The sequence below is a fragment of the Electrophorus electricus genome, chromosome 22, assembly GCF_041902795.1.
Source record: "Electrophorus electricus isolate QZ-2024a chromosome 22, ASM4190279v1, whole genome shotgun sequence".
NCBI classification, from domain to species: domain Eukaryota; kingdom Metazoa; phylum Chordata; class Actinopteri; order Gymnotiformes; family Gymnotidae; genus Electrophorus; species Electrophorus electricus.
Window position 1 is genome coordinate 2,984,608 of NC_137518.1, and position 22,240 is coordinate 3,006,847.

The window sequence follows — 22,240 nt, forward strand, 5'->3', positions numbered from 1 at the left end:
CACTTAAAGACCGCTCTAGCTTCCATATTATAATGCTTAGATGTTGCTAGTAAACCAAATGCCATGGAACACTGCAACTTAAAAAATAATGTCTTACAAGATCAGAAATTAAATGATCAGATCAAGTCAAATATATTTAGATAGCGCTTTTTACAACAGATGTTGTCTCAAACCAGCTTTACAGATGTTCAAGTCCAAGCCCCAGTGAGAAAGCCAAGGGCGACAATGGCAAGGAAAAACTCCCTAGAGCATGAGGAAGAAACCTTGAGAGGAACCAAGACTCCAAAGGGGGGCCATCCTCTGGAGGACAACAGTAACAATTTAAAGAGATGAGATATAATAAAATGGAAAAATAAGCCATTAATGTCTAGTTCGGTTTTCTAGAAGTCCTAGTCTTGTCCCGAAGGTGTACGCGTGTCCGAAACACATCCCGCAAGAGAACATCCATCAAAAGCAACGGAGAAGTAGTTGGCTGGGGTAGAGGTGTGGTGGGCTACAGCAGGGGACATCAGGGGGTGGTGAGAGTAGCCCTACAGATTATGAGTGGTTCTTTGGCAGTACTGACAAAAAGGGACATTGGATCTGAATGTGTTCATCCCTTACAGTTCTGGAGTAGCCCTTCAGTGATGATTACTGTCAGGAAATGCTCCAGATAACCTAAACTCCAACTAGAGCTGCATTCACAACAACCAGTTACACTGCCCCATGTGTCATTGTAGAAATGGGTTTTGTTTCGTAACACGTTTGCTTTGTTATCCACGATTGCCTGTAAATACATAGTTTAAATGTCCAGAATTCCATAATTACATGAGTTATGTGCGTGTAAAACACTTGGTCCAGATCTGTGTGGTTGGTGTCTCTCTGGTGAGCTCTGGACTCCATGAGGTGCCCTGAATGTCAGATGGATATTATCAAAGGAAAAGCAGGTTTTCATAACAGACAAAATGGAATTTAAAGTATGAGGAATTCTCTAGGTGTGTGTTAGAATGACATCAAAGAGATCAACTATAATTACTTCATTTATGCACTTGTCTAGTCAGGAAAAGACTTTCCACTGCTAAATATATGGGAAGTACAGGGAACTGGAAAAAATCTCACTGAAGTACAGGGGCATATACTAATGTAAAGAAGCCCTGTCATGTCACACTTCTCCTTGAGCTTCCGACCACGAGAAAAACAGACAACATCGACCACGTCACCCTTAGTAAATGCATAGAGAAGACGCTGGGAGTGGTGCACAGAATGGGTAGACTGAAGAATGTGGACTATGCAGTCACAGCATGGCTAGATGAATACATACTTTGCAGTGCATGGGATCCCAAAGATCCCAACCCAGTTAAACTAAACAACTAGACTGGGAAAACTTGAAAGGGTAAGATAAACAGCACCCTCTGGTGGATGTGGTTGGGTAACATGTGAAGTGTGTTACACAGGAAAAAGTGAAACAAATAAACAGGATTTTTTTTGTGTAACAAAGATGTTTTGTGCCAGTGTATTAGTAGTGGAGGAAAATGTGAAATGTCCTACAATTTGGAGTTAGGATGAGAGAATCTAGGCTACAGTAGTATAGTGCAGTTTGTTCTGTAAATATGCAGAATATTTTAAAAGGAAATACCAGAGATGACAGTCCTCCTGCATCGCATGGCTATGACATGCAGTTTATCCACTCATCGGTTAGTTTATCATGCTCTCACCTTCACAGGTAATAAAAAAGGGGGAAAAATGATTTGAAGGCAATGGGAACCATACAACACGTCCTGTTTCGGGGTCACAGTTTCCACAGGGATCCAATCAGCTCACTTACATCCCCAAAACTAGTAACAATCAACCATCGGACCAGCAGACTAATGGCTCGCATGGGATCTGATGGGGCCAGTAGCTGGGGGAGACTGGATGTAAAGGTATTCCAGTGTTGAGGACAGCAGGTGGGGAAGACTGGATGTGAAGGTATTCCAGTGTTGAGGATAGTAGGTGGGGGGAAGATTGGATGTGAAGGTATTCCAGTGTTAAGGACAGTAACTGGGGAAGACAGGATGTGAAGGTATTCCAGTGTTGAGGACAGTAGGTGGGGAAGACTGGATGTGAAGGTATTCCAGTGTTGAGGATAGTAGGTGGGGGGAAGACTGGATGTGAAGGTATTCCAGTGTTAAGGACAGTAACTGGGGAAGACTGGATGTGAAGGTATTCCAGTGTTGAGGACAGTAGGTGGGGAAGATTGGATGTGAAGGTATTCCAGTGTTAAGGACAGTAACTGGGGAAGACTGGATGTGAAGGTATTCCAGTGTTGAGGACAGTAGCTGGGGAAGACTGGATGTGACGGTATGAGCTATGGGATCATTTACGACATCCTGGGTGTGAGTTTTCCTGGGATCCTGGCTGGAAATTCAACATGTTTGGGTGCACATTGTCTCCGAGTGCTGTGTCGGGGTGACGTTAGATGATGTGGGTATGGATGCAATCAAATGTCTGTTAAATAAAAATAATTAATAAATAAAAAAGATCTGCATTGTAATCATAGTGGGATTTAAATGAAAACTACAGTAAGAGTCGTGTAGGACTGGTATTGTCATTGTTTATTTTTAGTTTTAGTATCATTTTACCATTGAAAACTGCCTTTTTTCACCCTTAAACAGGTGAGGGAAGTTTGAGTAATTTGAGAGTTTGGAGAGTTTAGCCCGCCAAATCTGCCTCTGTCCGTTCAGTGCACTTTATATGTGTTGTTTTTACTTTTCACTTTGTTAAAGGTTTTGCTGTAAAATCTTAAAGGAACCCTTGTTACGAACATAATGTGTTATATTAGTCGTAAGGTGTTAAAGCAAATGGTTAGGCTCCAGTTGGGTTGTTCGCGCAGCTGTCCACATAGTAACTAGCTAGTTAGCTAACTTAGCTAACTCTATAAAGTACCTAGCTATATGTATAAAATACTCAGCTAACTACAAAACATAGAGCTAAATCCGTACAATACCTAGCTATCTCTCTAAAAATACTAAGCTAACTACAAAACACCGAGCTAAATATGCACAATACCCAGCTACCTCTTTTATAGAGATAGCTAAATTTATACAATTCTTGTCTATCTCTATAAAATACTCAGCTAACTAAAAAACACCAAGCTAAATCTATACAATATCTAGCTATAACATATCTATGTTTACGATGTTTGTGTACTATGTAAAAATACCTATGTTTACTTTGCACTTTACCATCCTAACTACTGTTTCTTTAGCTAAGATGGCTGTACTTTTACATACATTTTGTACTTTTTATCCTTTTAAATCAATACTTATACTTTTAGCTGTCTAGGCTATGCATCTGTAGTGGATAGTGGAACATACAGCTAGCTAGGTTAGTTGAGCAGGACAGTAGACAAATGTGGACATTGAAACTGCTTGTGATTTAGCACGCTAGCTAGCTAGAAGGATTTAACAATTTCAAACGAAAGTGATAATAAGCTTTTAATAAATTAACTAGTTTTTCGTGGCATTTGCTAGTTACCCATGTCAAGCTGTCTAGATCTAATCATTCTTTGTTATTGCGCTTAACTACACTTTTGAAGAATACCTGCTCTTACATATTCACAGAAAAAGAAAAAAGATTTTGGAATTTACATCTTAATCTTTTTCCTTTTAGTCTTTCTTTCCCACAGAAGTATATGGATATGACATTAATAAGTTTATTTGCCTGCCCCTCTGACCCAATCCAAAAACTGCTAAAGAAACTAGACCGTTTGCACTGTGTCATAGTCCACCGTAATAAAAGATGTGTGGGTTATAGATAGTAGCTACACAAATAATCAGTGCAAACTATTTATATGAATTGGTCAGTTTGTTACCGTGTTATTTTAAAGGGGGCATTTATCTAATCCTCTGACGCACTCACAGACACTGACTCCTTCGGCAGGTCACCTGTGTTGGCATGCTACTGGAGTATGACCTCAAATCGGTGGCCTTTCTTTGGCATTTCCAAAGATGAATACGCAGCGTGATCAGAGAAGATGCGGGGCTTGCCAAAACTGAAGTCATCCTTGTCTTGCCCTGGCAACTGCTTTCGGCAAATGCCAAGTGATCTTATTTTATGGGGTACTTAAGCCAGCGCCTTGGAACTTTTTTAGAGGGTCCCTTTGTGAGTGTCCGGGTCTGACAGAGAGGTTTTGGAACAGAAAGGCCCAACGTTGTTAACATCCTTGGTGCTGAACTTCTTACGCCTCTCTGGGCAGCTAAAACAAAGCCTAGTAGTTGTATGTTGTTGCTCTTATTAAAGCTTGTTTTTAATCATGAAATTATGCATTACATATTCACTAATCTCTGAATTTGCATTGTGATTGGTTATTTCCCACTTCTCTGCCAGTAGCATGCACCCTCACCTTCATATCTGTTCAGATCCAGATTGTTTGTTTGTTTTTGCAGCAAAGTGGGTGGTGCTCTGCAGCGCTGACCTCTCATTTGCACACTGTTCGAATCTTAATATTAATTTGCATGAGTATCTGATAGGAAAGACTATACTTGGCATGCAAATTCATTGTAAATGTAGCAGTCAACGAAGACTAGTACAGTCCAGCTTAGAAAACGTCTGAGCAAAGGTGTTGGTGGTGGTGAACCACTCAAATAGAAAGCAGCATGGAGGAAGCGTCTGGCGCTGCTGCTTCTCTTTGCCTGGCTGGCGTGGATCGGCTGCTGGTGTAGAGCCACTGGGCCGGAGCCTGAAATCGTCACGGCCTGAGGAGTTTGCGAACCGACGAGCCAAAGGCACGGTGGCAACATGGCTTCCCGGCGGCGAGAGGGAGACAGCGCTTCTGTGCGGACAGCACCTCCATTTTAGAGCAGCACTCCTGGCGCAGAGAACAGAGCATGGGAGTGTTCCGTAATCCTGTGGCTGCCTCGTGTGCCTCGCTGTAGGGTTTTTTTCCCTTTTCTTTTCTTTCTTTTTTTTTTTTCTTTTTTTTCCTTCCACACTGAGATCGGTATGACTTGCTTGGGAAATTGTTCGCTGTTTTGTCAAGATTTTAACCAACGGTGGCGTGCTTCGTGGCTTAAGTTTTCACAAAACAAACTCAACCAACTGTTTTGCTCTCACCCTTTCCAGATGCCACCTTTTGGAAACGGAAAAAGATGACGAGGCAAGAGACGTGGGCCGGCGCGGGCTTGACCCCTCCACTCCTCTCCCGCTCATGGGACGGGTGAACGCCGTGGTCCCTGCTCAGTCTCCCAGGGCCAGAGCAGACGTGTTTGTACCCTGGGATGAGGTAGTAGGTTGTATAGCTTTAGGGTCACACCCACGCTGGGCGATAACTATACAGCCTACTGTCTTTCTCAGGGGCACAAGGGAAGCAGCTCAGCGTTCACATTGGGATAATAACAATAACATTGTAACATATATGTTAAATGCATTTCATAATGATGGGTGTTTAGACAGAATATTAGCGTAAGTGGATATTTGTCCTTACTAGTTCAGTGTTTTGTTAGATTACGCTTTCACAGTGTGAGGTAGTAGATTGTATAGTTGTGGGATAGTGATGTTATCCTGTGTTGAAGATAACTATACAATCTACTGCCTTCCCTGAGAGGCTGAGGTGCACATTCAGATCACTTCAGAAAGCATTTTAGACTATGCAGAGATTCTGAATTTTATATTTGATATTGTATATTTTATATATATATATCTCAGTTCTCAGTGTGTGTCTGACCTGTGGCTGTCTCTAATGTACCTGCTAACATGTCTTAAGTAAACAGATAGATCTTTGTGTAATCTTGAATTTGCCTGTCAGTTTTGTATTGCCTGCCAAAATTTAAACGCACTTTATATATAAAGAATTGGAATTCGACTTTACTGAAGGCTTTGAACTTTATTTCTTTATTCTTCAAGATGTCAAAGAAACATTTATGAACGTGTCCTATGCAACATTCAAATGCAACAGGTTGCCTAATAAAAAGTAAGCGTTTTCCCCCTTCCAGGACGTGATTTATGTGTGATTTGCCCGGGGTACCGCGGGATGGACTGCTAGGCCGTGGCCAGGAGAGGGCGCTCTCTAATAGCCTTTCAAAGCGCATCTAAAGACAAGTTGAAGATGTGAAATAACAGCAAAGTCGTGTTTTGTCTGAATTCGCTGATACAGGAATGTGTGATGAACAGTTGTATGCTGGTTAGTACACCTCAAGCTGTCTGTTGTATTACTTTACTATTATTTTGTTGGGTCGCTTGCCATAAACGGTGGTGGTCTGGCTTGTACATGTGGATTTAAGAGAAGGGATGTCAAGATTAAAGGTCCTTCCAGTTTCTATAATAAACATGTAGCGTTCTCTGTATTCACCAGTAACTGGTAATTATAGAGAAGGCTATTTAACGTTAAAGACCTCCAATCAGATCACATCATATGCGTTTAAAAAATAACCTTGTATATCACATTTGAGAGGTTGCTTCAGGGTCTTCAAAAAAGGTGGGTTGAGAAACCAAATGTGGTCAAGTGTAACGTTCCCCGTAGCTCACCCAGTAGGGCAAAACCAGTAAGACCAAGGGTCCGACTCCCAGGGAACTCACGAGGGCCTCTGCATGACGTGAAGGCTGCGCATTCACGCACGAGATGCTTTTACTGCACTTTGTCAGACTACGAAACGTTACAAGCCGACCTTTTAATAAAGTGAGACGTGTAAGCGGTTTAGGCCATGTTGTAGCGGTACTAGGTGTCGTCGGTCCTAGCGTGGATGATGTTAGATGATGAGACAGGACCTCACTTCGCAGATGGGAGCTGAGGAAGAGGAAGAGGAGGAGGAGGTGGGGGGGGGGGGGCTAGAATCAAAAAGTCGAACAACTTCTCTCATGGGAGGAGCATCCGGGTGAAGTGTGATAGATAAAAGGTCTGTTGAGCAGCCACCGCCACTGCGATGCTGTTCACAGGCGGATTATACTTCACCAGTTTGCATTGCCATTGCAGCAGGTTGCGAAGGCATTTTAACCCCGCTCGCCGATGTTCACATAGCTCTTATTTGCTTTGATTCAGTATCTCTCCTAAACAGGGTCAGGTAGTTGTTGTTGTTATACGGAAGCAAATTAATGTGCAGGCTCGTGGGCTGTGCTGAAAATCAGCTTCGTGCGTGATCTGCGTGCCCTGCTCTTCCTCTAATCTCGCGGCGCTTTCCGCGGACGAACGCGCGGACGGTTCCGTTTTTGGAGAGATGAATTCCATCTAGAGAACGCGCCTTTCCCGAGCAGGCAGAAATAGGGCTTTGCGCTTGACAAACGTGCTTGGACGCAAAAAAACCCCAAAAAAACAGTGAATTAGTGCGACTCGTTTGCATGTGTGCGCGTACATTTATTCCGAACGCGGTTAAACGACACATGCAGGACGGGATCCACCTCGAGACCTCCCGCAGGATATCGTCTCAGGTGCGCGTGCGGGAACGCGACGTTCGCTCGGAGTTTCGCATCCCCCGCGCGCCGCCAGGGACTTAGTGGGCTCGTGAGGAGCTGCAGGTTAAGCTACTCATCAGGACACTTGCATCCGCCCGCAAGCTGTTCATACGTTTTAAAGGTCACCATGAGCAGGAAAACACGCCGGTGGATTTTTCACATTTTCCTCTGCCTTGGGATTATTTATTTAAAGATTGGGTAAGACATGTCTATGATCATCCGATAGTAACTTGCTTCTAAATTATTTAGCTAAAGTAACAGAAATCCGCAGGGAAAAGCCACCTGGAATTTGCGAATAAAGCGTCATTTATAATAAGACACGAACGCTTTGGGGTTTGTACCCGCTCTAACCCCATCTCTACCCAAAGTGGACACATTTCTGTTAAATCTATATTAACCTAAATATGCATGCTGATATTTCCCTCTGTATTTACTATAAGCCATTTAGTATAATATCAGCTAATATTGTCAAGGCTGCTTTGCGCACGTGCTGTGCAGAGGCTCCTCTGCTGCACGCACTAGCCATCACGAAGTGAGCTTGTACTTTCCACATTAAAAGTGAGCAAAGACCCCAGGCTGTTTTCAGCGACCTTCTTTTACAATGCTTTAGTGAGCACATTAGCGATGGCTATCTCACCTCACGTCTATAAAGCGGTTCGGTCTCTGCACTAAATGCATCATCGACAGGGTCCTATTTTGGGGTTAAAAGCTCCAATGCTCAGTTTGCCATAACTTGCTGATGTGTAGCCTGTTCTCCTGTAATTATGTATCGACCCCCACATTGTTATTTATACTTTTATTTATTTCCACAGGGGCTTTTCTTCAGTGGTTGCGCTGGGAGCAAGCATTATCTGTAATAAAATTCCTGGTCTGGCTCCTCGTCAAAGGACTATTTGTCAAAGCCGACCTGACGCTATCATAGCTATCGGAGAGGGCGCCCAGATGGGAATCGAGGAGTGCCAATTTCAGTTCAAAAATGGACGCTGGAACTGTTCGGCTCTCGGGGAAAGAACTATCTTTGGAAAAGAGTTGAAAGTGGGTATGTTACAACATTACTTACTGTATCTGTAGGCAGAGCTAGAATAACCAAAGTACACCTGCACTTTGCTCGTTGTGTCAGGGGAATGCCGAAGTATGGTCAGTAGTGATCTTATTCCTTAAGCACTAGGCTACAGAAATAAATAAAACACGAAACAAAATAAAAGTCAGTAATAGGTTCACCAAAATGAACAAATTAGCGCAACCAAATAATTTACTGCTTTGACTAATTTGCACGCCTCTGTGGTTTACCTCCCGTGAGACACTTAAACAAAAACCTTCCTTACTTTGTGCATTAAGACTGAAGTCCAGACTTGTCCACCATTTCGGATTTGTGCATTTGTACATTGTAAAAGCTCTCGGGGTGGGATTCTAGCCTTCTTTCTTCTGAATTAAGACGCGTTTCAGTGCGGGCTTTTCATTTACTGGCTAAAGCTGTCCTGCGTTCATGAACCTTCTTAGTGTTCACGCGTGGACGCGAGGGGCGTACCGAAGGGCGCGCGGGTTTGCTCGAGGCTCTCGGGCTCTGGTACTGCAGTGCCACGACAAATACGCCCGCTTTGCTTTCACAGAGCAAGCATCAGTGCAGCTGAATGATAGCCTCCAACCGCACACCCTCCCGAATGAAGTCTCTCCCTAGTCATCCTGTCTTATCTGTAGATGTTGAAGATTTGGCAATCTGGCCTTTCACGTTACCACGGGTATAAGTTACAGAACGTGAATGAACGGGCAACGTGGTACAGTATTTTAAGGAAATGTAACTATATGTCACCACAGGCAAACAAAACACAAAACAGAGGGTAATTTTCTTTAGGGCAATGCTATTTATTTTCCTTAGGCAAACTTGGAGCTATTATGGGGCTCTTTAGGGCCATTGAGTCCCTGACACTTTGATGAATGGTTAGGTGAAGGCCTGCGCTTTAGTTTCAGAGCCTTTTTGACTGGTGGGAAAACAGAAGGCAGGAGGCCTGGGCTGTTTGTCTGCGAAAGATGTGTGCAGGGAATCCAGACGCTCAAATATCCTTACGCCCCCTGGAAGTAACGCCGGGGAAGATGTTCACTGTCATTTTTCCGGTTCCCTCTCGCCTCGCGTTTCTTCGGGCTCGGGGCAGCGTTGGGACTGTGTCGCTCTGACTTAGATGGAAAGCTTAGATCTGTAGAGACTTGTATCCATCGCTAAGGGTGAAGCCGTATTTCATCCCTACGCCCGATGGAAAAGAAAAAGAAAAAAGCCCAGCTTTGCCGTAAGCGCTTATGTCGCCCGAGAGTTTCCCGCTTGTCTTCGTGTTCTTGAGCCGATTGTTCCTGCCCACGTTCAGCCACCTCAGCGGCCGATGGCATCTTTTGATTTGGTTGTTGTTTATATCATTTGATGCTGGCGGTGCTCGCAGCTGCCATTGCGGGTCCACCGTAGGCCCTCTCTACTCAAGCGCCGCGGGGCCGACGTGCAGCGTGGCGCGAGGCGGAGGCCGCGGCGGGCCCGGACCCGGTGAGCGGCTGTCCGTGTCCCACTTCCCATTTGCAACAGCCTTGGCTTCAGTGGCCGGACATGGAGGTCCCTCCTTGTCTGGCACATGCTCCAGGAGGTTTAAAAGCAGTGGTTAGTCCTCGCAGTGCGGCCCAGACGGAGGTGAAGTAATGCTGGATCGCGCTTAGGGCCTGGTACCACACGCTCTGAGCTCTGGAATCATGACGGAGGATTCCTCTTTCACTAGTGCATCATAACATTAGTGGATAAAGCTCGCAGCTGGCCGCGAGCTTGTCTGCGCGTCGTCTGCGTTCTTCGGCTTCGCTCGGTCAACGTGCCCGTCGCTGTACATACGCCGCGCGGACCTGCCAAACGTGAAGCGCATGACTCCTGTTTAAGTTTGGGTTTTTTCATGTGAGCAGCTCCCTCACCCTCAGCCTCTTTCTCGCTCACATAAAGCCCCTTCGAGCATGCACCAAAAAATAGTTTTCCCCACCAGCATTGTCTCAAGTCCAGACAAGCACATTGTGTGAGGTTTATAAATGAACCTCTTGCGTTTACAGTTCTGGCAATGGGATGTTTCACGTAAAATCACACTAAGCCATTGATTCAGAGTTCTGGAAAAGTAATGGAACTTATGTCATAACACCCATGTTTTATGTCTTTCTTATCACCGATGTTTGTGTTCTGAATATATTTATTTAAATAAACAAAGCCCAAGTTTATTTAATTAAAAGCCCATTTTACCCTGTTCTGCAGACAAGTCTTTTTGCATTTTGCGTTTGCAAAATTATCGGTCTTCACTAAGCTTTCCATCTGCTCGCCCATGGCACGAAGCCCGAGAAACTCATAAAAATCTCCATATTATTGATGCTCCCAACTGGCCTTTTTTAAATTGCGTGGGCGCTGTTCCAAGATGCTTATCGGCTGCAGGTCAACACATACCAGCGTTGGTATAGAGGCCCGGAGAAAGGGCGGAGAAGGTTCTCTCAGGTTAGGCTGCACGCATCGATAGCTGGAAGCTGCAAAGATTAGAGAGGAGACAGATCGGATAAATGTGAACGTGGCGGTCAGTTGTACTAGCTGTGAAACTGACCATGAGAGGACACCGTATTGTATTTTTTAGAAGCTTCAGCACGGACCTTTTACAGACTGAGTGTGTTTACGAGTCAAAAATCCACCAATCCTCTTAAAGTGAACTGATTTCTTGGTTCAAGTTGTGTAAATGATTCCTAAAGAAGTCGATGGGTGATGATTCATTAATCTAGGTGCACGTTTCCGGGAGGGCTCAGCACTGATGAATAGATCTTAAAATCATGACAGCTTTCTCTTTGCTGAGGACTTTAATAAGAATATTTCAGCTAGAATACTATGTTTAAATTTGGTCTGACACACTCTGCTTTTTTTCACACAGCATAGGTCAAAGCCAGGTTGAAAACGCAGACTTCACATCTTTTTTGCAATTAAGATATTTTAAAATAATACAAAAGATGACATAAATAAAGTCTCTTAATCTGTACAAAAGTAGCTTTGAATGAACGTAGCATTCTGACTATCACGGTTGTGAAAGAGACCATTGCGTTCTTCCAGGTGAGTAGGTGTTTGCCCATAGGCCACTGGCTAGACTTCTTGTTAGCCAAAAAAAATGATGTCACTGAAGAAAACATGCAGGCTAGAGGCTTACGGGAAAAGGCCTGAAGGGTTTAGTGCGCACAACTCACCACGGAGCGTTGCCACACGCTCCGTAGTATTTTGAACGACGTCTCTTCAGACGGCCGTTAAGCTGCACACCCCGTGTTTGTGTCTTAGCGGCACAGACCTGTGTGAGTCACGCTCTTAACCTGGAAGTACCCTGCTTAACAGTGGCAGTCAATTATACGGCTCTCTGGTAGCCCGGGGAGGTTGCGTGTGCCGGGTGGATCCCTCCTCCTGACGGAAGCTGGGACGCTGGCCAAAGCGGACTGTGTGCCCCCCTATCTCTGCTGCTCTATTGTCTCTTAAATAAACCCTTGTCCACTCCGCTCGTTAAAGAGACGGTCTAGTCCTTCTTGGTCATCCAAGCGCAATCGCGCAGTTATTCGTCTTAATGCTTCCTCACCCTGACATCCGAAGGACGCTTATTTTATGCGGAAAACAGACGAGGCTTGTGGGCCTCGCCGCCATTCCTCATCACGGCATTGTTAGCACGGCGTATCTCCAGGGCTGTTGCTGCAGTATTGGACTATTTTAAGCGAGTCTGCGTGCTGTCCACAGCCCAGGGCCCCGTTAAACAGGGGCTATGCCCGCTCCTCAGAGCAGAGAATGCACGATGGGCGCGCTCTGACCCTCGACGCTTTCTCGCACGCGCAGGGAGCAAGGAGGCGGCCTTCACCTACGCCATCGTCTCGGCCGGCGTGGCGCACGCCGTCACGGCGGCCTGCACGCGAGGCTCGGTGAGCGGCTGCGGCTGCGACAAGGAGAAGCAAGGCTTCTACAACCAGGAGGAAGGCTGGAAGTGGGGAGGTTGCTCCGCCGACGTCCAGTACGGCCTCGGCTTCTCCAAGGCCTTCGTGGACGAGCGGGAGGTCAAGCAGAACGCCAGGACGCTCATGAACCTCCACAACAACGAAGTGGGACGGAAGGTAGGCCAAGCGCGCCCAGAGCGCCGACACCCGCACGCTTGCGTCACGTACTGACCCTTTACACCTCAGGAGCTGTTTTTCCTGGCCCTAATAACGCTGGGTCTTAGGACCGTGCTGAAAAGCTTAGCCCCCCCCCCGATTTCCTAGGCACTGGACTGGCGTGACGGTTAAGAGTGGGGACACACAGCCATGTTTGCAACCCCGGTGTTGCGATTGATATTCCCAGCATGGCCGTCCTGCTAAACAGTGGCAGGCAAGACTTTAGAAAGGGCCTTTGTAATGAAATAACAGCACAGACCTTAGGTGGAGCAGCACAGACAGGCTTCCATCTGCGTAATCACTAAATCTCCTTCCTCCTGTTCCAAGAGATAACAAACCCTCTAATGTGCTCTCCCCCTGGGTTATTTCTTATTCTCTTGGCTCCTCTCACAGAGTGCTGTCACTGGCTGTTACAAATGCAGGCATTTTAGGGTCATTCTCCAAACACGCTGAAACCCCGAGCTGTGTCCCGCTCTGTGTTTTATCATAAGAAGCATTTTGATGCTCAGAGGTCCGAGGTTAGATTGTAAGCCTGCAGTAACGGGTTGGATTAGCAATGATGCACTTTCACCTGTTTCACCTGAGAAGGCTTCAGCACTCTGGACAGATCATCCGGACGGGGTCATGACCCTGGCCCTCATGAGGCTACTGTCCTTGGAGGTGTACTGCGCTACAGTCAGAGAAATCTCCTGTTTTTAAGTACTGCATTTTCACAGACACTGACGGGGCATCTGGTTGTTCTGAGAGTCAAATAGCACTTAATCCCCCAATGAATGTCACAGCTCAATACGACTTAAGTACAGTTTTCATTTGTTAGCAACGTATCACTGCACAGGTGGTATCTAGTCAATGCTCCCTGTAGTCTTAGAATAGACCACAGACACCTCAAATACTTCCTGAGGGCTGCCGTAACGATGGGCCGCAGATTTGGCTTCCCGATACGTTTTTGAACATTGTTTACCACGATCCAGGGATGAGATCACACTAAAGCCCGGTATGCATCCCAGAGAGCGCACAATTGCAAAGGAGACTCCGCAAAGTCTGCGAAGCAGAGAGGAAAGATGTAACAATAATTTGAATGCTAAGTGAGACGTTTCCCACCCATGGAGGGGTAAAGTGGCATCACCATGTATGGGAGATGGAGGGGGAGCTTCTGCCAGCCCCACCAAAGATTACAGATTACAGATTACAGAAGCTCCTCACTGATGCCGGCTGTGAGCAGGCACCTTCATATCTGAGCAGGTATTCTTAGTCCTGATTAGTTTGGCTACATTCTTTACACAGTCGTAGTGTAAAAAAGACTACGTTACTGTTAGTTAGGACTATATTACTATAATTTGCAGTATGGAAGAAAAATATATAAACTCTTATTCTTCCTCACCCTCACCTGTAGTGCTCTGCCTGTAGGGCCCACCTTTACAGCTCTGCCTGTAGGGCCCACCTTTACAGCCCTGCCTGTAGGGCTCTGCCTGTAGGACCCACCTTTAGAGCTCTGCCTGTAGGAACCACCTTTACAGCTCTGTCTGTAGGGCTCTGTCTGTAGGACCCACCTTTAGAGATCTGCCTGTAGGGCTCTGCCTATAGGATCCACCTTTAGAGCTCTGCCTGTAGGGGTCTGCCTGTAGGGCCCATCTTTACAGCTCTGCCTGTAGGGCCCACCTTTACAGCTCTGTCTGTAGGGCTCTACCTGTAGGACCCACCTTTAGAGATCTGCCTGTAGGGCTCTGCCTGTAGGATCCACCTTTACAGCTCTGCCTGTAGGGCTCTGCCTGTAGGACCCACCTTTAGCGCTCTGCCTGTAGGGCTCTGCCTGTAGGATCCACCTTTACAGCTCTGCCTATAGGGCTCTGCCTGTAGGACCCACCTTTAACGCTCTGCCTGTAGGACCCACCTTTAGCGCTCTGCCTGTAGGGCTCTGCCTGTAGGATCCACCTTTACAGCTCTGCCTATAGGGCTCTGCCTGTAGGACCCACCTTTAGCGCTCTGCCTGTAGGGTTCTGCCTGTAGGACCCACCTTTACAGCTCTGCCTGTAGGGCTCTGCCTCTAGAGCTTACCTGTAGGGCTCACCTGTAGGGTTTTGCCTGACAGGGTAGTGAACACAAGGGAAGTTCACAGGCACCTGAAACTCGACTCCTGGGCTTAATCTGTGTACACTACACACAGGCCAGCGGCTACAGAGCCCGACGATCATCGTGCCGACGGTGTTTATATCATACTGTCCTCAGATTCCGCCTCGCTGCTTATACAAGACAGAGACTCCCACAGACAACTGTCTCATACTTAGCTTTGCAAAACAATTTGTGTTGGATGTTTTGTATACAAATGAAAAGGCTCGCCACGTGGGCTGTTCTCCAGCCACTGCTCCATGGGCGCGCAGGCATGAGGCGGATCACACTGGTGCAGCAAGTTTAACAATCCGCACATTCTTCAATTGGAATGTTTTTAAAAAAACCTTTGTCTCAACCTGTTTAACTATTCCAGACGCATGCCCCAAAACCGTGACTGTAGACACAAACGCTACCAGGGAAAAAAATGTGTGACTTCACCTTTTCTGCATCAATCGAGGGCTTCTGATCGAGAACCGTGCATGTTAATGCAAACATATTATTGCACTGAAAAGACAACATTGTTTTATGACTCCTTGCAAAATAGGAAGAGCTAGAACATGCGCGCATAACGTTTTACCTGTATAGCATCAGGACAAGTGATGTTTGTACTGAATTGCAGGCATCAAGCTATCACCACACAGCCTAACTGGCTCAAACTGTGAATCATCAAAGCACTTACTCTCATAATTATCTTAGACTAAAATTATATACCCTGGAACGAGACCCAGGGCCTGTAAATTCCCCGAGGTACTGAACCTGCCTCTGTTCCCTGCCCCCTGGCTCCAGATCCTGGAAAAGAACATGCGCTTGGAGTGCAAGTGTCACGGCGTCTCCGGCTCGTGCACCACCAAGACGTGCTGGACCACACTGCCCAAGTTCCGGCAGCTCGGCTACGTCCTGAAGGAGAAGTACTACCAGGCGGTACAGGTAGAGGCAGTGCGGGCCCGGCGGAACAAGCGTCCCACCTTTCTCAAGATCAAGAAGCCCCAATCGTACCGCAAGCCAGCCGACACAGACCTGGTGTACATCGAGAAGTCGCCGAACTACTGCGAGGCGGACCCGGCGACGGGCAGCGTGGGCACGCAGGGCCGGACGTGCAACAAAACGCTGGCGCTGCAGGCGAACGGCTGCGACCTGATGTGCTGTGGGCGTGGCTACAACACGCACCAGTACTCGCGCGTGTGGCAGTGCAACTGCAAGTTCCTCTGGTGCTGCTACGTCAAGTGCAACACCTGCAGCGAGCGGACGGAGGTGCACACGTGCAAGTGAGCGGCTCGCTGCGCGTGCGCCCGCGAGAACACGCAGCGGCCCGTGCGCTGGACGGTCCGCCGAGGCAACTCCGGGGTGGGGGGTTGGGTTGGGTTGGGGTTGGGGAAGGGGGAGGTTGGGGTTGGGGCGGGGGGAGGTTGGGCTTTCTCATCGGGAGATTACGGATTGGAAGGGGGAACGTTTTGCACACGGCGACTTCTCGGATCCCCGCTGTCAGCCAGGATCAGCCTGACGTCTGGAGGGCAGAGAACGGGAAACTGGAGGGTCGTGTCCAGTGAAGCCCACTGCTGCTGGAACAGACGGGTGACGGAGCAGGGAGAACTGCTCCGGGGGCCGTCAGGAACGTGTGTGGCCACGGTAGCTTGATAGATGGAAAGATTGTCTGGAAAGCCTCCTCACTGAGCCTTCGTGACCGCATGAGCCTGTAATACTTCACTCAAAACTGGACGTTTTGTTTGTTTCCTGATGGATGTCATGAAAGATTACTGTACTTGGACTTGATGATATTTAACTTTTATTTAGTGAAAGGCTAATATTAATTTATTTAATAATAAAAACTACTGATTTTCTTTCTTTGTATGACTTTAGCTCTGTTTTCATCATTGGATATTTGTGTTAGGATCAACTTAACCAACTTTCACACTTGATCTCTCCTTGTCTTTTTTGATTAATGAACTGAGTGTCGTTTTTACTGTATGTAGTCTAAGCAGAACACATGTGCCCCAAGTGTGAGGTACCCCATGTTCTTGGTGCAGTTAATTGTGCTAAACCTACTGTTTCAATAATGTTTGCACCACTCACACAAAATTCAATCCTTTTCTCTCTCTCTCTCTCTCTCTCTCTCTCTCTCTCTCTCTCTCCCCCTCTCTCTCTCTCTCTCTCTCTCTCTCTCTCTGCTGTTTTTCACTTTCTCCTCAGATCCTGGCACAATGTTATTTATATCTTAACAAAAAAAAGTACACTGGAAAAGTGCATTTCCTCACGGCTAACTCCTCCTCAAACGAATCAACCACTTGCAAGCTAAATTACCCACAAATAAAAAAGAAATAATTTATGCATCGAATTATTAAATTAAATCTAAACAATGTGCACTGAAACGGTGCCTAAAATAGATTTTGTAGCTAAATTAAGGTTTGTTTCATAATAGCTAAATTATCGTATGGCCAGTGTCATTCCATAATCGCTATGAAGTGAATTATTGGTCACCCAAACGTAATTATACGCAGAATCTTATTTGACGAACCAACTACATTTGACGAATAACCTGCACAGAACCGTAGAGCCTGCAGCTCACCAGCGAACACAAGTCCCTCAGCTCGTGGTTGGCTCAGTTTTTGAAGGGTTGGCCTGCCTGTGGAAGACACTCTGCAAACTACTGACACTGAATACTGACACCACTGACTGTGTTAATGCCACACATCCCCCAATGACGTGTCTGTTCCTTTTTTTGTTGCTGCTAGTCATCTGGTAGACGCTAAGCTGAGACCTGGAATTTGTATGTGACGCCAGTTGCTGAAACTAGTCCTTGGGAACACCACAAGCAAATGTGATTTGACTGGATGTCTTCTCCCTGTGCTGAACAGAATATATTTTACGAGAGATTATTTTTATATGAGTGTTTTATTTATTTTTGCTTTAAAGAAATTCCTGCTCCCCAATTTCAACTTCTGTAGATGGATGAATTGTAAAGCAGAAATTGCACAGGGGCCTTAATGTCATGGTACCAATTTAATCACTCGCTTAAGGTTAAAGGCATCAGAATCTGAAATGGATTAACTAATTAGTAATAATCAGTAACAATTGGAAAATTTGTGAAAACAGTTTTGTCTTTTCCTGTAGTCATTTAACAGCAGTTCGTTGACAGCAGTTCACCATGTAGGTGATGAAATAAATGAAACATTACTTTGGTAATAAGGAATACAACCACGGCAGTGTTTGAACCAAAGAACAGCTGAATTAGAAGACGTCTCCTCACTAAGAGGCTCGCCTCTGGTCCTGGCTAACAGACAGTGAGCTCAGGGGACGTTTTGCCAAACTCATTCTGTATGCTTGTCCTGTTGTAGCAGATTTAACAGTGATGTGCATTGTGTTTTCAACAGTGTTAATAAAAGTCGCCTCAGCAGTCTGTTTGTTTCCTTCTAATTAACAGTCGGGCGAAAACTAACCGAAATACATCACATTAAACCACAGGAAAAAGTTCTTTTACGTTAAAAAATTGGCACTTTTCGTGTGTGTGAGTGTGCGTTGTATATATAAATATATAAAGTGTGCTTGCTATGTACATATGCATTTATAACGACATTAATATTACAGCCCCCTCCTCCTTTTCAAGCCAAAAACATCCTTGTGAAATAGAGTCATCCGTGGCGTGACAATCCCCCAAAGTAGCAAGGTGGGAACATGTCATCAGCCTCAGTGCATTTGTTGCGGCTAAGCTATGGCCGACTACTGACTGGACAGTTTTTACTGTGCGGATGATTGTGAGGTAGAACTGGTGGAGGGAAGGTGTTGGCGTGTTAATGGTCAGTCTGGTACGAGCCTTTAATTGATGAGCAGCAGTGTGCAGGGTGTCCTAACGTTGGGGTGTGGGGGAGGGGTTGGTTAGTGGATACTGTGGTGTGGGGGGGGGGAGGGGTGATGGATTACTCTGACATCTGCTTCATTCACTCGTCAGGACCGTCACCGCAGCAACGCTGCCGTGACCCCCAAAAATGCAGCCTAGTCTCCCTGAGGAGCACTCCTGCCCGTTAGCGAAATGTTAACTATGCAAAATCCCCAAAACTTCTGGATGCTATTTATTTTGTCCCCCTTCCCCTGACACCTCCTTCCCCCACCCCCGACCCAAAGGAAGAGGCACAGTGAAAAGAGAGGGCTTTTCAATTGTGAAGGATGATGTCAAGAGGAATTTCAAACCATGGGGTAGAAAAGATCTTAGCCTTAGCCTTGAATAATTGGCACAAAACCCTTCTTTGCAAATAGGCAAAACCAGCTCAATGGAGCGACCACGGGAAAAGGCAGCTGGCTAAACAAGCTCGGCACGGGATACCATGAGGTGAATCACAATATCTTGTTTAGAAAGACCCCGCTGGGGCTTCTGCGCTTTGGCTGGCGTTCCTTCGTGTTTGTCAAATTCTGAATGGCAGGGCTTTAAGAAGCTTCACACTTGTAGCTGGAAGTGTTAGAAAAACAATTATGTGCAGACAGATTCTACGTCTAGCCCCCATCATTTCCATACACCATCCTCGTCCCCTCCGCAGTTCAGAGGCCCCGTGTGGAAGTGCCTGTCCAAGATCTGCTCTCATGACTGCGTAAGTAGTTTTTCCCAAATGTTTCTGCCTATTCACGAACATGGGAAGGTGTGTGTATCTACTTCCAGGCTCACAACTGTTTCATGTGGTCATATTCCAGCTCACCGTGTGGGTTAATTGTGGTTCCAGAGCTGGCCCAACAGGAGCCTCCTGGTCAGGCTATCACCATGGCGACACAGTTAATCTATGACATCACTCCCCTTTGGTTCTCGCCTTTGATATGGCACTTTGTGCCAATGACAGAAAAAGAAAACAAAGAAGAAGTGATCTATCAAGTTAAGATTCTTCTAGCACTTTCCCATAAGCAGTGATCATCCTGTTTCCAGTCCGGCCACGGTCCGAGCTCTTTCCCACCTACCGGCAGGTTTATGGCTCGTGCCGAGCGCACCTATGCACACCTGGAATCTGACAGGAGACGATGATTTACGGCTGCCAGTCTGCCTGCGTCATCTGAGCCACGGCTGCCACCGCTGGAGACATGCCTGGATCCGGCGGCGGCTGCTGTCTGGGAGGAGCACAGGCTTCCAAGGTTCATTCCCTGTCCCAACTGCGCCTTTCTGGACTTCACATGATGCACTATGACGGCTGACCTGCTCACAGATGCCCTTTTTGGATTCAAATCCCAGATTGTGGAGGTCTTGTTACACATCTGTGCATTCAGAAATTATTCACCCACACTCAACAGGTGGCCATTGTGGTTGGTGTTGGTCGTAAAAGAGCTTCCATTTTTCCAAGGGCAAACTTGTCTAATAATTGTTATTATACTTGCTGCTGTGTTATGAGACCTAATAAAGTTATTCACAGAGCAGCCTTACTGTGAGAAATTATTTTCCAGTGCAGTGCAAAAGTCCAGCACAGTGCAATGCAAAGCCACCCAGTGGCAGTTCAGTGCAAGAAGTCTAGCACAGAGCAGTAAAGTTCAGTGCAGAAGTCCAGCGCAGTGCAGCCCAGTGCAAGTCGTCCAGCACAGTGCAGTGTAGTGCAGTGCAGTTCAGTGCAAGAAGTCTAGCACAGAGCAGTGCAGCCCAGTGCAAGTCGTCCAGCACAGTGCAGTGTAGTGCAGTGCAGTTCAGTGCAAGAAGTCTAGCACAGAGCAGTGCAGCCCAGTGCAAGTGGTCCAGCACAGAGCAGTGTAGTGCAGTGCAGTTCAGTGGAAGAAGTCCAGTGCAGTGCAGTTCAGTGCAAGATGTCCAGCACAGTGCAATGTAGTGCAGTGCAGCCCAGTGCTAGTGGTCCAGCACAGTGTAGTGCAGTGCAGTTCAGTGGAAGAAGTCCAGCGCAGTGCAGTGCAGTTCAGTGCAAGAGGTCCAGCACAGTGCAGTGTAGTGCAGTTCAGTGGAAGAAGTCCAGCACAGTGCAGTGTAGTGCAGTTCAGTGCAAGAGGTCAAGCACAGTGCAGTGTAGTACAGTGCAGTTCAGTGGAAGAAGTCCAGCACAGTGCAGTGCAGTGCAAGAGGTCCAGCACAGTGCAGTGTAGTGCAGTTCAGTGGAAGAAGTCCAGCACAGTGCAGTGTAGTGCAGTTCAGTGCAAGAGGTCCAGCACAGTGCAGTGTAGTGCAGTGCAGTTCAGTGGAAGAAGTCCAGCACAGTGCAGTGCAGCTCAGTGCAGTTCAGTGGAAGAAGTCCAGCACAGTGCAGTGCAGCTCAGTGCAAGAGGTCCAGCAGTGCAGTGTAAGCATGCCCAAAAACCACACTAGAAGATGAGATGTGGAATGTTCAGGTTTTTCCCCCTTTTCTCAGTTATCAGACATAAATCAGATCTTTATGGTCCTAATTCTCTTCAGTGGGCAGAGACGCAGTAAATCTTACTTCAGCATCACCGTTATTGAGCAATGGCTGTCTCTCCCCCTCTGCTAATAATGTTGCTTGTGAGCCAAGTCCTGTGTAATGTAATAATACCTTAAACACATCCCTGACTGAAGTTAACTCTCCAACGCCATTTTGCCATGTACATGCCAATCCATGTCAAATAATGTAAATTATGAGGACTATGATTTAGAGCTGGAATTGGTATTTTGTTACATAACACCGCAAACCATGGTGAGGTGATTATTTTACGCTCCAAAAAAATGTGTACCCCAAATAACGGCAGAGAAGCTAACCAACTTATCGTTTAGAGCCAGTCAGAACGCGAGAGGTGACATTGTTCAAACAGGTCCAATTTCTGTTTAAACACAAGCTAATTGGATTTCATTAGCTAGCAACATTGCTCTTAGATCAGATCAGAACCTGGATACAAGACTGTACAGAGTGGGTACAGCATTGTTGAGTAGGCTCCAGAACTGGAGGAGGCAATATGTCAAAAAGAAATTAATTACTCCTGATTTATGAACGCCAACAACAAAGTCTCTGTGCTTCGCGTAACACACCTCTAAAGCCAAAAGGTTGGAGAGATTACAATAGTCGACTCCTTTCACACGGGGAAGTTATCGCTGAACCTCTCTGCAGAAGCCGAGATGCGCAAGCGTTTGCGAGTGCCACAGAGGCCCGTCTCGCCGTTCTCGCTTCCTTTGAGCGGTGGAATGCAAACCCGTGTGTATGATGGTGTGTGTGCCTCCCAGGTAATATGGCTTCATTTATCTTGTTCAAGAGGGGCCATGGTGGTCCCTCATGCTTAGGGCCCCAATCACGCCAAAGATGAACCATGATCCATGGGCGCGCTGTAGGGTTGCAGTGGAAAACAACAAAGCAGAAACTGTTACCATGTTGCTGACCTTACAAGCATGGAAAAGCACATAATAATGAAACGAACATGACATACAGACCTCCTGCGCTACGTGCCAATGCTCATCGGAAGATAACCTTGAGTAGAGGGATACCTGGAATTAGTGAAGAAAGATTTAGATTTCAAATGTGAAAAAGCACACTAAACATGGAAGAAACTCTGCTTTTGATGAAGAAAATTCTCAGATCAGAGTTTCTGTTTCAGCTGTATACCGGGGCCGAGGCCAGGCATGAAACTGGACATAGAAGGACTCCACAGC

The 22,240-nt window shown here is 46.4% G+C and overlaps 1 protein-coding gene and 1 long non-coding RNA gene across 2 annotated transcripts; both read left to right on the plus strand.

Annotated features, from left to right (window-relative positions):
* The first annotated feature begins 126 nt into the window (after nucleotides 1–126).
* LOC113586668 (uncharacterized) lies at nucleotides 127–5,950 on the plus strand. Its single transcript, XR_014119474.1, has 2 exons — nucleotides 127–4,960; nucleotides 5,083–5,950. It is a non-coding gene; the product is annotated as an uncharacterized LOC113586668 (long non-coding RNA).
* A 925-nt stretch (nucleotides 5,951–6,875) lies between these two features.
* Nucleotides 6,876–16,016, plus strand: wnt7aa (wingless-type MMTV integration site family, member 7Aa). Its single transcript, XM_035520396.2, has 4 exons — nucleotides 6,876–7,602; nucleotides 8,217–8,443; nucleotides 12,260–12,531; nucleotides 15,466–16,016. The coding sequence occupies exons 1-4, from the start codon at nucleotides 7,532–7,534 to the stop codon at nucleotides 15,946–15,948; spliced, it is 1,053 nt and encodes a 350-aa protein (XP_035376289.1). The 5' UTR covers nucleotides 6,876–7,531; the 3' UTR covers nucleotides 15,949–16,016.
* The last annotated feature ends 6,224 nt before the right edge of the window (nucleotides 16,017–22,240 follow it).